This window comes from Solanum pennellii, chromosome 1, assembly GCF_001406875.1.
Source record: "Solanum pennellii chromosome 1, SPENNV200".
Lineage (NCBI taxonomy): Eukaryota > Viridiplantae > Streptophyta > Magnoliopsida > Solanales > Solanaceae > Solanum > Solanum pennellii.
In genome coordinates this window covers 95,443,591-95,459,912 of record NC_028637.1, presented here as the reverse complement: position 1 = coordinate 95,459,912, position 16,322 = coordinate 95,443,591, and the positions used below count along the sequence as shown (strand labels likewise).

The 16,322-nt window shown below is 33.3% G+C and overlaps 2 protein-coding genes across 4 annotated transcripts; one reads left to right on the top strand and one right to left on the bottom strand.

Annotated features, from left to right (window-relative positions):
- The first annotated feature begins 5,441 nt into the window (after positions 1-5,441).
- On the top strand, positions 5,442-9,704 carry LOC107008079 (shaggy-related protein kinase epsilon). Its single transcript, XM_015206986.1, has 13 exons — positions 5,442-5,760; positions 6,431-6,703; positions 6,804-6,896; positions 7,010-7,069; positions 7,183-7,455; positions 7,592-7,666; positions 7,849-7,905; positions 7,992-8,132; positions 8,331-8,381; positions 8,488-8,583; positions 8,748-8,831; positions 9,018-9,120; positions 9,195-9,704. Exons 1-13 carry the CDS (start codon positions 5,701-5,703, stop codon positions 9,254-9,256), a joined length of 1,428 nt encoding a protein of 475 aa, XP_015062472.1. The 5' UTR covers positions 5,442-5,700; the 3' UTR covers positions 9,257-9,704.
- A 230-nt stretch (positions 9,705-9,934) lies between these two features.
- On the bottom strand, positions 9,935-15,090 carry LOC107014619 (putative pentatricopeptide repeat-containing protein At5g52630). Of its 3 annotated transcripts, XM_015214617.2 has the most exons (5): positions 12,532-15,090; positions 12,202-12,441; positions 11,325-11,521; positions 10,726-10,778; positions 9,935-10,588 (listed from the first exon to the last, which is right to left on the bottom strand). In XM_015214617.2, exon 1 carries the CDS (start codon positions 15,020-15,022, stop codon positions 12,629-12,631), a length of 2,394 nt encoding a protein of 797 aa, XP_015070103.1. In that variant the 5' UTR covers positions 15,023-15,090; the 3' UTR covers positions 9,935-10,588; positions 10,726-10,778; positions 11,325-11,521; positions 12,202-12,441; positions 12,532-12,628. The 3 variants fall into 3 exon arrangements, with proteins under 3 accessions (XP_015070103.1, XP_015070095.1, XP_015070118.1); XM_015214609.2 differs by having other exon boundaries at positions 12,202-15,090; XM_015214632.2 differs by having other exon boundaries at positions 11,325-11,454; positions 12,202-15,090.
- Positions 15,091-16,322: the final 1,232 nt, after the last annotated feature.

Here is a 16,322-nt window from a genome sequence, read left to right as displayed (position 1 = left end):
AAAGTAGGAATAAATGTAATTAATCTTTATACTATGTGATTTATGTAAATCATATTTTTTTATGTCCACATAAGCATGCATATATTTTAAAATATACTATTAAATAGTGCAGAAATCCAAAAATACAAGATATTTTTTAAAATTTAATATTATAACAATAATTTCAATATAAATTCAAATACATTTCAGATATTTTTTTCCTTTTGAAATATATATTTATTTTTTCGCATGAGAAGGGAATAATTAACTCATGGCCGTAGTTTGTCACATGTTAGAAGGACTGGTCAATGCTCATCTTTTTTGCCATGTTATTTTATCAATTTAGTGTTATAATACTAGATTAAAATAACAGCATCGATTTCTACGAATCACAACCAGGCACCACATTCCTGAACTCGTTAATTCTATTTTTAACCATGTTGCTAATAATTTAAGAAATTATAAGGTGCATCATACTTTTAAAATTTTCTTTCTATTTGTTTTAAATTAGTTATCATATTTTATGCTTCTTTACTATTAATTTAACTGATCTTGAAATATTAGTAAGTTATCATCTTTTCTCACGGTGAGAAAAACACATTTTAAAAGAATAGTTCAAAATAATTTTATTCTCAAAATGAATAACAATTAATTCGAGAAAGGAGGTAAATCATCTCAGATGAATTTTAGGTATATACACACAAGTTCAGAAGCCGTTAAAATTAAACATGTGTGATATGTGTACTATCATGAGAGGATCCCAGTAAACCAAGTTGCACTACGTCACCATACACTCAATTTATCGAAATATTCACTTTTCAAGATTTTTACTTATATAACTCGTGAAATTTTATAAGACTTTGAAAAAGAAGAGGAAAAAATATATTTTGTTGCATTTGTTTGATGACATTTCTTTAAATAATAGTGGGTGAGATGATATTTTATCAACTTTTAAAAATAAATATTTGAAATCAAAATTAAAAAATCTGAATTTTAAAGATGAAAAATATCACGTAAATGGTGATAGAAAAAAGTATGCATGTGACTATGTGTAAGTTCTAAGTTAACAAAAATGAGAATATTTTGGATGCTACATTATTGGTCATTCAAATATTTTATTTGTATGTGCTTTAAATATTTGGTAAAGAATGTCACACTTATTTTGGCTCAATTCAAAGAAACAGATTGTTTTTAAAAAAGTCAAGCTTTTCGTATTTCAAATTTCAACTACCTTAATGTTAACATCACCTACTTAAGATGACATTGAAGGCAAACATTATTGGTTTGTATATAAGTCTTATTGTTTACTGACGGAAGCTAATTTCTTAAATTCATACATTTTGAACGTGAAACGTTAAAATATAAGTATTTAAAATTTAATTTGTGTTTAAATATACATTTTACTTTAAAACAATTAAAATTTTGCAAGTGAAAATTCCGCTATACCTGAAAACTAGTCTGGCACAACGAATATTTAAAGATAAACTTTATAATCTAATCCATATATTCTACGGTCAAACACTAGCTAACATTTTTAATTTTCATTAGTATACTAATTGAAAAAGAATATTAAGTTTTAAAACTATTTTATGTTCTTTCCGTAAACGTAACTACCATTACATAAGTCTAATAATGAATCATTCTTGAGCTGAATCATGTTTCATTCCATGTAATTATATTTTTTGAAATGTAAAGAAGTTTGAAAATATTTATGTGATGATTGTGAAAATCTACGGTGTAGATTATGAGGCTCTTAAATTAAATTTGAAGAATCTTAATAGTATTATTCATGAAATATATCATATCCCTTTTAATAAGAACAGCTGGTCATAATCCTCTTGAGAACGTACATTAAAAGTTAGCTAATCGCTTAATAAATTCATATATTTCATTTCATGCAACTTACTTATTTGATATCAATCTTATATTATATTGGAATTTATCATTTAATTAATTGTCATTAGAATATAATATACTTGTCGAGACCCTCAGATTTTGAACAAACAAGCTTAGTGGTTCCCAAGTACAAACTCTTCATTGCCACCTCAACCACTAGAGAAAGAAAAAATGAAGGGCAAAAAAGGGACTATTTCTTAATATGTCGTAGATTTTTCGGAATATTACAAAAAAAAAATATTTAAACATGTTTGTTCATTCTAATTTAGGGTGTTTAGTACAAAGAAAAAAAAAATTATTTTAAAAACAAAGTTACTATTTGGTAAGTAAGTAAAAAGTATTATCTTGAAAATATTTATGTGGCAATCGAGAAAACCAAATATGAGGCGGGGAGTAGGGGTTCAACGGTGGATGGTCAAAGGTCGAGAGTTGGAGACATTCAGTCATGAAGTAATATACAAGTCAAGGTGAATAATCAAACACTCTTCGCCGAAACATTGTAATATAGCATATATATAAAAAATTTCATAAATATATCTTAAATCTTAGACACCCTTAACAAAATTTTTGATTTCATTACCAGAGGTATTGATTGATAGAAATGAGACAATGAACTTAAATTGTCAAATATGAAATTTGCAACTTTCATGTTCATTAGTTTCTTGTAACTTGTGTAACATCTATCACAATTACCTACTCACTTTACTACCCCTCATTCTACCCATTGATAATAAAACAAACTTCTTCACCTATAAATAATAGTGTTTATTCCTTTGTGAAGTATCCTAGAAAGATGAGACAACGAGAGATAGATATAAAAAAAAGGGATGAAATGATGAGAAGTATTATCTTATGTCGACTTAGTGGCGAACCTACACTTGGCCCCTTTGCGGAAAATTACGTTATATATAGTGGTCAAATTTTAATTTATAAATAAATATAAATACATAAATTGATACCTCTTGAAACAAGTTGAAGGTAGACTATTAGTTAGGGATTGCAAACACTCCATGAGGTCATGTTATCAAGCCTTGCTAGCCTTATTATAATTTTTTTTAACTACAACCATTGACACTCTTAATGAAATTCAGCCTACGTTTGAACTAACACCAACTTGGGTCTTGGCCCCAATATTGACCTAAAAACATGACCTTCACTCTAACATAATAGTTGATCCCAACATTGATTTAAAACTCAAGACCCAAAACTTGACCCTCGGAATCAAGCTTGATATCCCGATTTTGAGACCAAAGATCAGACCCTAACATCGACCTACTACCTTAATTAGATCCCCGAAATCCCAACCTTGAGATTTAACCCTAACTTGACCTTACAAAAGAATTGCCCCCTTACTTCGAGACCTTGACCCCATCCCGAGGATCAACCTTCAAACTTGACCCTAAACCTTAAGGCGTTGAGTCCTAAAAACCCCAATCTTAAACTTGAGAACCAATTACTCCTACCTTGACCTTGACCCTCGAGACCTAACATTGAGATCTCGAGATTTAATTTCAACTCCACCTTACCTGAGATCCAATTCAAACTTTGCCCTTACTCGAGAATCAAAATTCGACCCTTACCTGACATTGATCCTGATTCCCAAGACTTAACCTGACCCTCAAGTAAAAAACTAAGATGTTGCCTTAATACTAATTCGTAACTTGGTCAAGTCTTGGGTCTCTGGATCGATCTTGATTTAAGTTGGTGGTTTGGTCATATGTCGGGGTCGAGTTTGAGTTATAGTTGAGGGTGGGGAAAGGTCATAAACTGTGTGTCAAATCATATATTAGGGTTGGGTTGGTGTTGAGTACTAGGCAAGGGTCTCAAATCAAACGATCTTAGGTGGAGTACTTTGTCGATCAGGGGCATTTAGGTAGATTATGTGGCAGGGGCGGAGCCACCTTATATTAAAGGGGTTCATTCGAACACTCTTTGGCAAAAAATTATCTTATTTATAAATGGTTAAAATAATTTTTTATGTATATGTATAGTATATGTCGAACCTCCTTTAACTACTTCATTTGTTTATTTCTACATATTTTGAACCCTTTATTGAAAATCCTGAATCCAACACTGTAATAAATGATTCGGTGAGAGGTGGTAAGGTTGAAATGGGGAAGGAAGTTGCACAATCAATTGTAATAAAAATGTATCTTTTTTCACTTTGATAATAATATATTCAATAAAAATCTAATAGATAAAATATGCAGTATATATACTTATCCCAACTTTTTGAAGATAAAAACTCATTCCACACTTGACCATGGACTCAAGTAACGTACCTTATTCATTATAATATTTTCTTTGGGTGATTGTATTAAATGCTTTTTTCCCAAGATAAATATAGGTTGTTTTGTACACATTGGTTCATTGGATCCTTTGTTTCTTTTTCTAGCCTATGGATGTGAATGTAAAAAAATAAAAATTCAAAGTCATAAACTAACCGCGAAAAGGATAAGGACTAGTCAAAGTGTTAGACAAAAAGACCCCCGCGAATATTCCGCTGGCATAATTATTGTCTCAAATCGCACGCCCCCTCGTAAATCCCTTTCCACGCTAAGGATATTATCGTCATTTACATAAACTCCTGATTTATGCACCGTTTGATTCAGCATGATGTTAAATCAACGGTCTGAAATTAAAGTTTGACTGCAAGTACGAAAAAATATGCAGACAGGAATGATTGGGCTTTCGGTCATGACTTTGACCAGTTATAATTTGAATTTTCATTTTAATAGAGAGAGATTTCCCTTTTGTCGTTTTTTCCCCTTTTTATTTTGGAGTTTTATTTGTTTATTTACAATTTCATTCCCTAATTTTAAAAAGAAGAAATATTGAGCTATCCTATATATGCTTGAGTGAATTTTGAGAATCGAACTCTCGCGAGATAAAATGAAAATTTAGATAGTTGATCAATTAAAATTATTAATTTTTTAAGGTATATGTACGTATTTTTGAATAACATGAAATTTACTTTCTTTATATATTTTAAGTGTGTTTATTTGTATAATTAAAAAAATAATAATCTGAAATGAAAATAAATATATATTTTTAGATATATTTTTAAAACTGTAATAATAAATATATATGAGGTATGTTTGAATTAAAAGGAATGAAACATTAATAATAACATACCCTTTTAAATTAAGGTAAAGAATAATAAATAAGAGAAATAAATAAAAATTTTATGATTTTAATTCGTCTACTATTATAATTTCAAACATGTTACTTCCTTCTTTTCGCAAAGAATGGTCTAATTTGACTTAATACGGAGTCTACGAAAATAAATAAGACTTCTGATCATGTAATTCAAAATTAAAGTTATGTTCAATATACAAAATTGTCATTTAATTTAATGTCACGTGAAAAGTTATTATGAAAAAAGAAAAAACTTATTTTCTTTAAAATAAACTAAAAAGGAAATGAGATCTAAAACGGAAGGAGTATAACTTTGTAAAAACAATGATAAGATATTGTATTTTTCTTAGAAATTCTAGTTTATTTTAGTCAAAAGTGAAATAAATAAAAATATAAATGCTAGACTGTTATCATGCTTTTTGGTTTTTGGATTTATTTTTATTTTTATGATAAAAGGAGAGGAGAGAGAGTGGGAAGAGGCTTTATGTTGTCATATTTTCTCAATTTGGCATTTCAAAGTCTAATTTCTCTATCTTGTTTGTTTTTCTCTCTTTCTCTCTCCCTCCTCCATCTTCACCATTGAAGAAAAATACTTTTCAGGTGTTTGAGGAAGAAGAGAAGGACTTATCAATTACTCTCAAAAACCGGTCAGAGGGGTTTTTCTTTTGGGCTCTTGGCGAAGCAGAGATGAATGTCATGCGTCGCCTTAAGAGCATTGCTTCTGGACGTTCTTCTGTTTCAGATCCTGTAATTTTCCTTGCTTTCTTTCTCTCCAAATGGGTGTAAAATGATTAAACCCAGCTACTTTTTGATTGAATTATATTTAATTTTCTTTTTGGTTGCTAAAATGGGTCTAAATATAAGGTGAATGGAGAGAAGTGATTCGTAGTGTCGAACCACTGCAGTTGGGAAATTTAAGGAAACAGAGAGAACTTAATGATTTTTTTTCTTCTGATTATGATTTGTAAATCAAAGAAAAAATAGATGTAGTGTTTTTGAATTTGGGAATTTAAATTCTTAGGTTTTTTTGTTGACTTTATTTTGGGGTTGTTGAAAAAAATGTGTTGAATGCTTCTTAAATGGTTAGATTTTCACCATTTTAGCTCTAAATATGTGCGAGTTATGCTAAGAAAGTGAGGCTTTAAAGAGTTTGGGCTTTAAAGAAGGTAGATGCTATTTGATGGATCATTTACTCATGTGACTAATAATTTTAACAACTTTATTTTGGCTTGGGGTAGGTGAGGACTGTTAATGTCTGGCTGTTGTGTTCTAGATTTTGATAGTATGGAGTATGGACTTGTATTGCAATGATAGGAGTTATAATGGAAACTTGTAGCTTGGTTTTTGTTTGTTGTATTTTGATTAGATTTATGAGTAATTCATGAAAAGAGTATGATTTGTTAATGATTTTTAATAGGGTGGTGATTCAAGCATAAAGAGGGTGAAGGTTGAGAAAGAAGTAGATCAAAGAGTGGTTGGTGAAACTCAAATGGAAGAGGGATGTACAACTACTACAGTTCCAAAGGAAGACATGGCTTCTACATCTAAGGAAACAACTGCTGGAAGTACCTCAACAATGGATTTTAGACTTGAAAATTCTGAACTTGATGAGCTTCCTAAAGAAATGCATGAAATGAAAATTAAGGATGAAAAAGATGATAAAGCAGATAGTCTAGATGATAATTTGAAGGTATACCCAAGTTTTTTCTCTTTTATGTCAAATTTAGTATGTAAAGTAGCTGTCTTTAAATTCTTAAATTTGTGTAGCTGATCTATCTTGCATCCTATAGGATATGGAACCTGCTGTCGTTAGTGGAAATGGAACAGAAACTGGTCAGATTATTGTGACTACTGTGAGTGGTAGGAATGGACAAGAGAAACAGGTGAACTAGTTGAATGAAATCTAATTTCTCCTTACCCCCAATATAGTTTTATAGGCTTTTAACTTTGCTCAATCAGATATTGACTCTATGCTATTTTCATGCTATTTTCACAGACATTGTCTTACATGGCGGAGCGCGTGGTTGGCACTGGTTCATTTGGAGTTGTCTTTCAGGTATAGTTGTATGTTCATCTAATGTCTATTGATAATGTTAGGTTGGTGGTGTTAGCATTGCTGTTGTCTGGATGACTTTTATTGATTCATTCATCACCTTTTCTATTTCACAGGCTAAGTGCTTGGAAACTGGTGAATCTGTTGCAATAAAGAAGGTCTTACAGGATAGGAGATACAAGAACAGGGAACTTCAGATTATGCGCACACTTGATCATCCTAATGTTGTTAAACTACGACACTGCTTCTATTCTACTACTGAGAAGAATGAAGTCTACCTTAACCTTGTCCTGGAATACGTGTCTGAAACTGTTTACCGAGTATCAAGGCACTACAGCAGAATGAACCAACACATGCCCAATATATATGTGCAGCTATACACATACCAGGTGAGCTTATTGCAGGATTCTTCATTTTCTCTCATCAAGATTGTGGAATTTCATATTCTAGCATCTTAAATTACTTGTCTTGTAAACTATCTTGAGCACAGAGTTATGAATTTACTCTAAATTATAAATTTTACAGATATGCCGGGCTCTGAATTACATGCATGGTGTCCTTGGTGTATGCCATCGTGATATTAAACCACAGAATCTTTTGGTGAGCACTCAATTTTCCCTCGTAATATGCTTTTTTTAAATCTTTCATTTGCATGCCAAAATGACTTGAAATATTTTGAGCAACCCCTGTAGTGCGGTTAAGTGGAGTTATGTCTTTTCTCTTCACCTCTCCTCTATTTGCCGGTTTGCCCTGACTATTTTTTGCTTATATAACTTCTGAAGGTTAATCCCCACTCGCATCAGCTAAAGCTCTGTGATTTTGGTAGTGCAAAGATGTTGGTACGTGTTGATTCTTTTTTAAAGAAGAATTCTTTTTTCCCTTTACAATTAAGCAGTCCCTAATATTTTAGCCTTTGTTTTTCTAGGTGCCTGGAGAGCCCAACATATCATACATTTGTTCTCGTTATTATCGGGCTCCTGAATTGATCTTTGGTGCTACTGAGTACACAACTGCAATTGACATGTGGTCTGCTGGTTGCGTTATGGCTGAGCTACTTTTGGGACAGGTTAGTTGTCACTGTTTCTGTTTCACGTTAGATTCCACTAATGGTGTTAAGATAAATTTCTTCTGAGCAATCAAATTTTTTTATTTAGAAGATTCAAAGAACTAATAATTAAATAGAAATATATAATCTGGTGAGATTGCACTGTTTGTAGACTTGAATCCACTAGTCTCTGACATTTTAGTGATGTATTATCTGCAGCCTCTTTTCCCTGGAGAAAGTGGCGTTGATCAGCTGGTCGAAATCATCAAGGTGTGAAATCAAGGGACTCTAAAATAGTTTACGTCGGGTGATTTTTCTCTAGTCAAATTGGTTGCTTTCTCTTGCTAACCGTTTTGGTGTACTTTGTGCTTGCCAGATATTGGGGACACCAACAAGAGAGGAGATTAGGTGCATGAATCCAAATTACACAGAGTTCAAGTTTCCCCAGATCAAAGCTCACCCATGGCACAAGGTTAGTGAAAACTTACTCGGTGGTGTGGCTGCTTCACTAGTAGTTAAATTCTTTCCATACTTCCCTTGATGAATTTTGTTGAAAACTGTCCTTTCAAATTGCACAAATCACATGCCAAAACACAATGCAAGCATACCAAATCTTAATGAGATTGCAATCTGCAGATATTTCATAAAAGAATGCCCCCTGAAGCAGTTGATTTGGTGTCGAGGCTTCTCCAATATTCTCCAACTCTACGCTGCACTGCTGTAAGTAAAAGGTTTTCTTCTTAATTATCAAGAATTTAGGATATTCTGGTAGTTTCCCAGTTTACCCATCATTCAAACATGGTGTTCCATTTTTGTCATGTTTCAATATGCGAGTTCTCATTGATTGTCCTTTTAGCACTTCTGTTTTCCGGGGATGTTGAGAACATTTTTTGTGTTTATTGACAGTTGGAAGCATGTGCACACCCTTTCTTTGATTCTTTAAGGGAACCAAATGCTTGCTTGCCAAATGGGCGACCTCTGCCTCCCCTATTCAACTTTACACCTCAAGGTGAGCTTCAGTTTAGTTTTTCCTTTTATTTCACATGATTTGATACGTCAATCTGATTAGTCTGTCTTATACAGAGCTCTCTGGTGTGCCTGCTGAACTGCGAAAGCGCCTTATTCCTGAACACTTGCGCAAGTGAATTTTGTGAAGACAGTTGCTTGGGCTTTGTAAATGGGTTTTTCTTGAGAGGTGTAGTTGCCTAATCAGCGTTATGTTGCTCCAGCAAATGCAGCTGCTTTCTTGGCTTTAGTATGGAATACAACATCACAACATGGGAGCTAGTTACTTGCTAGTTGGTTTCGGATGAAGGATATGCCAGTAAGATTTGCGGGTGATTTATCGCAGTGTCTCTCGTCTTTATAAACATATTATGTTCAGTACCCCAGTAGTTTTAGATGAGAGTTTTCATCTGTTAATTTATACCTTTTAGCAAGCAATATCTAGTTTGAGGGGTATTCATAAGATTAATGAGTGCTCCCAAACTTGGAGTTATAGATGAATGATTAGGAGTTTTATATTCATTAAAGTATAACATTTCATGTCTTCTGGTTGTCCTATAGGAATGTGAAATTGCATCATGCTAATTATATTCATATTAAGTTAATAGTTGAACTCTAGAGCGTGAAGCACCTGTGAAAAAAAATATCACTTCATTGAACGCCAAGCCACATTTTATGGATTATAGATGATCGATGGCAACTTAATGACATTTGAGCATCAAAAACTAATTAACAAATCATCATTGTTTTGGGTACAGTTCTTTCATCCATCAATTTAAGATCAATCGTGGCCATGAATTGATGATTCAAAGCACTAACATGAAGTACAATTTTTTCTTTTATAAAAATCAGCACCTAAATAAGTACAACTTTGTGGTCCTGTGATCACAGCTAATTTGAACCAGGGAGATTACATCTCTATTCAATAAATAAAGACAATCAAGATAGGTTTGTTTACTTATTGACAACTGCAAAATGTACTACGCATGTGGTATAGATGGTTTGTGAATTGGCAATAGACACCTACTTGATCTGAGCCATCACAGATATAACCATCACAACAACGACATTATGACATTCTAATTAATCTATCAATTGGCTTGTTTTTTTCTATTGACTTGTTTTTTTTTTTTGTGGTTACCTATTTAAAAATTTCTTGCCAAGCAACAAGTTGAGTATCCCGTATCAAACAAAAGAGAATGTGCCTTTCAAACCTGTCCCATAGTCTCGTTGGAGATCCTGATCGCTAATTCCTGCCTTCATCGAGAACATTATCAGCTTTTTTGTGTTTTGTTTCATCCATTCTGTAGGGGATGGTTCCAAGAAATGTGTGTAGTAATGGCACACCATGCTTGCACCCATAATAGGAAAGGTTCATTGACTTCAATGTAAGGGCTCTGATGTTATAGAGGACTTGGGATGATGAACAAACTTTATTCAATAACATGTGCTTTTCTTCTGGTCCATACAACCTAAGGAACGCAATGAACAATAGACTTTATGAAGTATTATGCTCTTGTAATATGCTTATAATAAAGACGGGGACTGACTACTGAGGACCCCCGGAAAACCAAAGGTAGGCAATGAGCACGGGTATATGAAATATTACCTTATGCTTGCAACAGAGAAACAGAGGACTGGCGGTGGGATAGCTACAAGTTCCTGTAAGCAAAAGTAAAGTTATCAAACTTGCAGAAGCTCTTAAACTTTTGCATAAGAACAAGAAATTTGTGAACGGACTTGATAGAACTGAATTAATTATTTAAAACAGCATCCATTCAAAAGCAGAACATCAACCAATTTATTGACAAGACATTAAGAGAAATATAAATATGAAAGTAAGATATCTAGACTTCTGAAATACAAACATCATCCACTTCATCTAGAAAAAAACACAGGCATCCTTGGAAAGAAAGGGCAAACGAGTTGATTGTAATTTCTTATTCAAGAGATGGTCATTGTATAATTTTGCATTGCTGAAGAGTCATAAAGCTGGCGGTGCACACCTACTTAAGGCCCCAGTAATTTTTACGTTTGATCAAATGATATCAAGCAAAAAGACACTGAATTTTTTGCCAAAACATATGATTCATCTTTTAGATCTTAAATCTTTTTACCAATGACCCACTTACAATTTAGTTTTACAAGTAAGTGTATTTGCCCTCAAAATTGCATTACATGCTTCTTTTTGGAAGTACACAGACTTACCTCAATCTTATGAAGATTTCATCCATTTACCACTACCAGCTTATATTTCTTCTCTCATCAAAACCATTGTTCAATATATGCTATTTTCCATCAATTTTTTCTTCATTTACACCAAACAGCTAGCAAGAACCTGTAGAGTTATAAAGATGCTTCACTACAGGACTCTACTTTCAGGAGAATCAGTAAATTAGAAGAGCCTGCACCGTCAGAAGCAAAAACATTTTTTTAACATGGCAATACAACTAAAAGGATCAGCATCATTGAACACAGTACACACAGCATTTAGCATAAACAAAAAGGAAGAGAATGAGGAAACTTAGGAGTTCAAGCAACAGGTACAACAGTATCACACTCATCTAAGGAAAATTACCCCACCCCAGAAATGACATTATTTACCATCTTTTTCATTTATGAGGTTGTCCAGTTATAACGTAGTTTCAACTTCCCAGTTTTTGCTATTAGGGAAGGAGACGGAATCAAAGAAAAAAAAACATAAGTTTAAATCAAAAGAAAAACATCTTTGCCTTCAGAACATTATACTAAGCTAGGATGCACCTTTACTTTACCTTTCTTTTAGGATTAACTTTTCATGCCATACAAACAACAGTAAGCTTCCGAAGACAATGACATAATGGTTTTGCATTGGAGCAATGAATATCCTTACTCTCAAGGCAACACACAGATATTCACAAGACAGAAGTACTAGTATGGACTTATCTATCACATGAACATTCAGGTACCTATATTCTGGTTGGGTAATTTGTCAACTGAAAAGGATATAATTCCCAACTTTAACTGCAGAGAAGATATCAGGATATGAAAAAATAGTAACTCCAAGCAAAATTATTGTTAAAAGAATCTGAAGATGGTTTCACACCTGTGTAGGAAAACTCATCAAATGATCATGTAGAACGTAGCTTTCTTCAGGATCATAAGACCCTGCCTTCACGGAGACAAAAATATTTCTCAAAATGAGGACCAGTTATCTCCCTGATGCCGGGGAGTGGCAATTGGTGCCTGCCATGGGAGAGTGCTGTGGAATAAGGACTAGGGAATCAACTCTCGTATAAGCCTCAGAGAGCAATCAATTCCAATAACTCTTATCATTCACATTGAGCTGCATAAAACTTTTAACTTTTAATTTCCATTTTCCAATAAATGATTTGCATTGTTAGCAGTTAGTAATATACAGATGTGAACTGTAAACCTTGTGATGAGCTGCAAACCCAATCCATGAAATTGAATGTTTTGATCTTTCCAAGCTCAAAGGAAACAGGAGCCACAAAAAATTAAAGGAGTGTTTTCTACCAATAATCCCCACAAGAACATATCCCTTCCTTAAAATGATGAAAACAATTTGAATCTCGCAAAATAATATGTCGATCAAAAACTCTTGACACAAATTTCATTGCATTGTGGCAGTCGCCACATACACGAAGGTTCTTGTAAATCCGAATTGGTACTCCTTTTGGCACATAAAGAAGCCCAAATGAAATAGCCAACTTCTCACTGTGATAAGAAAGACTTCGTTCCCTTCCTTCTTCATTGATATCATGCAGAGAAAAATTTGTGTCTGCCACATATCCAGCTTCCTTTATCAATGCAATAACATCCTCAAGTTTTGAGTAAATTTCATCACTCTTTGTATGACTTCTTTCCTCAGATATAAATGTGTGCACCACTCCATTCATCTCAATCCAACTATAACCAGGCTCTTTGTTTAAACCCTTCAAATTCATTTTTCTTCTAAGTTTTGCTGCATTTTCCCATTTTCCAGCAGCAGAATAGATATTTGACAACATAACATACGGAACAGCATCTTGTGGTTCCAGCTGAAAGAGGGCCATTGAAGCTTTCTCTGCTAGATCTGTGTTCCCATGTACTCTACATGCAGCAAGCAACGCTTTCCACACAGTAGCATCAGGTTCAATATCCATTTCATTAACTAACTTCTCAGCCTCCTGTATTTTCCCCGCACGGCCCAAAAGATCAATCATGCATGCATAGTGATCAGGGCTTGGTCTTATGCCATAATCTTTCTTCATTGAAGCGAAGTACTTCTTTCCATCGTCAACGAGACCTGTATGGCTGCAGGCAAACAATAGTCCTATAAATGTAATAAAGTCAGGTTCTATTCCACTTGCAATCATCTCGTCATAAAATCTCAGGGACTCCTTTCCTTTGCCATTCTGGGCATAAGCCACTATGAGAGCAGTCCAACTGATCACATTATGCATTTGCATTGAGTTAAATACTTTTTTGGCATCTTCAAGGCACCCACAATTGGCATACATTGTCATAAGAGAATTATCAACTGATAATGATGCCTCAAGGCCAGATTTAATAAAATCCGCATGAACTTGCTGCCCAAGTTTAAGTAGTGCCAACTCTGAGCAAGAACTTAGAACACTAGCAATGATAATTTGGTCTGGTTTAGTTTCAGCCATTCTCATCTCATAGAATAATTTCAGAGCTTCTTCATAAAAGCCATTGTGAGCACAACCAGTGACAAGTGATGTCCATGAGATTACATCCTTCTCAACCATGCTGTTGAAAACATTAATCGCACAAGCTAGGTCTTCCTGTTTGGCATACATATCAATAAGTGCATTGCTTACAAGCTTGTAGCTCTCATATCCAGTTTTAACAACCAAGCAGTGAAGACATATCCCATTTTTGGTATCCTGCATACAAGCAAGGGAATTCAGAACCGAAGGGTAAGTAAACTCATCCACTTCCATATCACTAGCATGCATCTTTTTAAACAGAGACAGTGCCTCCACTGGTAATCCATTCCTCACATACCCAAGTATCATGGAATTCCAAGAAACTGCATGATTTATCTCCATCTGTTTCAATGCTTTCTTAGCACTGTGCAAATCCTCACATTTACAATACATGTCGATTAACGAGCTTTGAACAAACACGTTGGCCTCAAAACCACCGTTAACAATACAACCATGTACCTGCATCCCAAATCTAATATCAGAGAGTGCAGCACATGAACTCAAAACACCTGGAAATGTATACTGGTTTGCCTCAATCCCTTCTGCACGCATGCTGCTAAAACACTGAATTGCTCTTAATGCATCACCATTTTGAGAATAACCATTAATCATAGCAGTCCAAGTAACATGATTTTTCCCATGAGACATTATTTGGAAAATACACTCAGCCTCCAAGACACGCTTAGACTTCGCATACATATCAATAAGTCCAGTCATTACAAAAACATTCATATCAAAACAAGTCTTAATAGCATATCCATGTATCTGTTCACCTCTCGAAAGCAAACCCTTTATCGCACACATTCTCAAAATACTTCCCAATGTAAACTGACTAGGCATATGTCCCTCACTTTGCATTTGCCAAAACAATTCAAATCCTTCAATTTCAAAACCATGCTTACAGTATCCACAAATAAGAGAAGACCAAGTAATTGAACTCTTAGTTGGGACCTCCTGGAACACTTGCCTTGCTTCAACAAGCCTCCCTCTATTGGCATATGCCGCAACCATTGTAGTCCATGTAAATTCGTCTCTCTCAGGCATTTTATCAAACAACTTTCGTGCTTCATCTGTTTGACCCAGTTTTGACAACTCATTCAGTTTTTTATTTTTGTCAATTAAAGAACATTTTGGTTTTCGTATGATAGAACTTGCAAAAGTTTGAATCGTGCGATGAAGTTGCACAGACATATGGTGATACTGCTAATATGAACATAAAATTTTCATTAGGAAAATTAATTTGTTCATATCATGTTTAGAATTGCATACTTTTGTCCCATATTACCTCCGTCCATTTTTTTTTTTATATGTTACGTTTTTCGAAAGTTAATTTAACTAATTTTTTAAGTTAAATTAGATTACATTAAATTGATATTTTTGAACAAAAAATTTAAATATTCAAAAATTATATGAAAATCAAATTATCACTATATTTATTCCTTTTCTATTATAAATTGCATTTCTTTTACGTATCAATATATCAAATTTTTTATAATTTAACTCTAAAATAAAAATATAAAAGCGGGGAGTAAAATTTTTGGATTTGCAACCTTCAAGTGTTATCTTGGTGCAATTACTTAATCACTTTCGACTTAAATTTAAATTTAAGAGAGTTTGGATAAGCCTCAAGTAAAATCAAAAAGTGAAAAGTGTCGTTTAAAGACTAAAGTATTTTTAAGTATTTCATCTTTGTCAAGATTTTTAAAAATTAAAAGTCGCTCAAATATCAAAATTATCTAAAAATAAGTCAATTCAAACCCTCTAAGGACTGTCATTCCTTTTAACTACACAAATACTCCCAATCTCAAGTAGGCTTTAGATCCTGCCCCTTACAGTGTATTGTATTTTTTTTCCAATATTTTTATCTTTGGCGATCACGGTGAATTAAGAGTCCATGCGAATTGTATAATTTTTTTTCTCTATGTTTTTAAATTAAATATAAATTTTTAATCTAAAACTAAGTAATCTTAAATAATTTAAAAATTAAATTCATAAAATATAAAATCTGAATTCGTTTTGATTGGACAACAATGCATTTGCATTATTTGGTATCAGAATCATAAGAAGTCTATCATCCAAATAATAGCGCCATGATTGAAAAAGAATCGATTATTTAATTGACATGAACTTTCGAAGTTGTTGGAGCAAACAAAAAATGAATAAACAAGTAATGGAAGACAAAGAAACTTAACTTCGTCGAAATACATAACACGTCCAAGTCCCCTCTTTTATTGTAAAAAAAACTCCTTCTGTCGCATTATAAAGTTGACAGATAGTACTATGTACCAAAATGTTTCAATTAATTAATTATGAGCTCTCACACTCATGGAAAGCACTGTTTGTAGATGGTAACAAACATACAATAAAGTCTTGCACCTCGGCTCATCCAAAATTTCAAAATTTTAAGTCTAATTTGTAACTTTGGTTATCCGAAAATAAATTATGCAAGCTTAAATTTAACTCGAATAATAACACTACACTTTTTGAACCT

Bases quoted from the DNA above. Each gene is read 5' to 3' on its own strand.
- LOC107008079 (XM_015206986.1), top strand. From the start codon at position 5,701: ATGAATGTCATGCGTCGCCTTAAGAGCATTGCTTCTGGACGTTCTTCT. The intron at 7,456-7,591 runs GTGAGCTTATTG...TAAATTTTACAG, and splicing joins TGCAGCTATACACATACCAG to ATATGCCGGGCTCTGAATTA. The intron at 7,906-7,991 runs GTACGTGTTGAT...TTGTTTTTCTAG, and splicing joins TTGGTAGTGCAAAGATGTTG to GTGCCTGGAGAGCCCAACAT.
- LOC107014619 (XM_015214609.2), bottom strand. From the start codon at position 15,022: ATGTCTGTGCAACTTCATCGCACGATTCAAACTTTTGCAAGTTCTATC.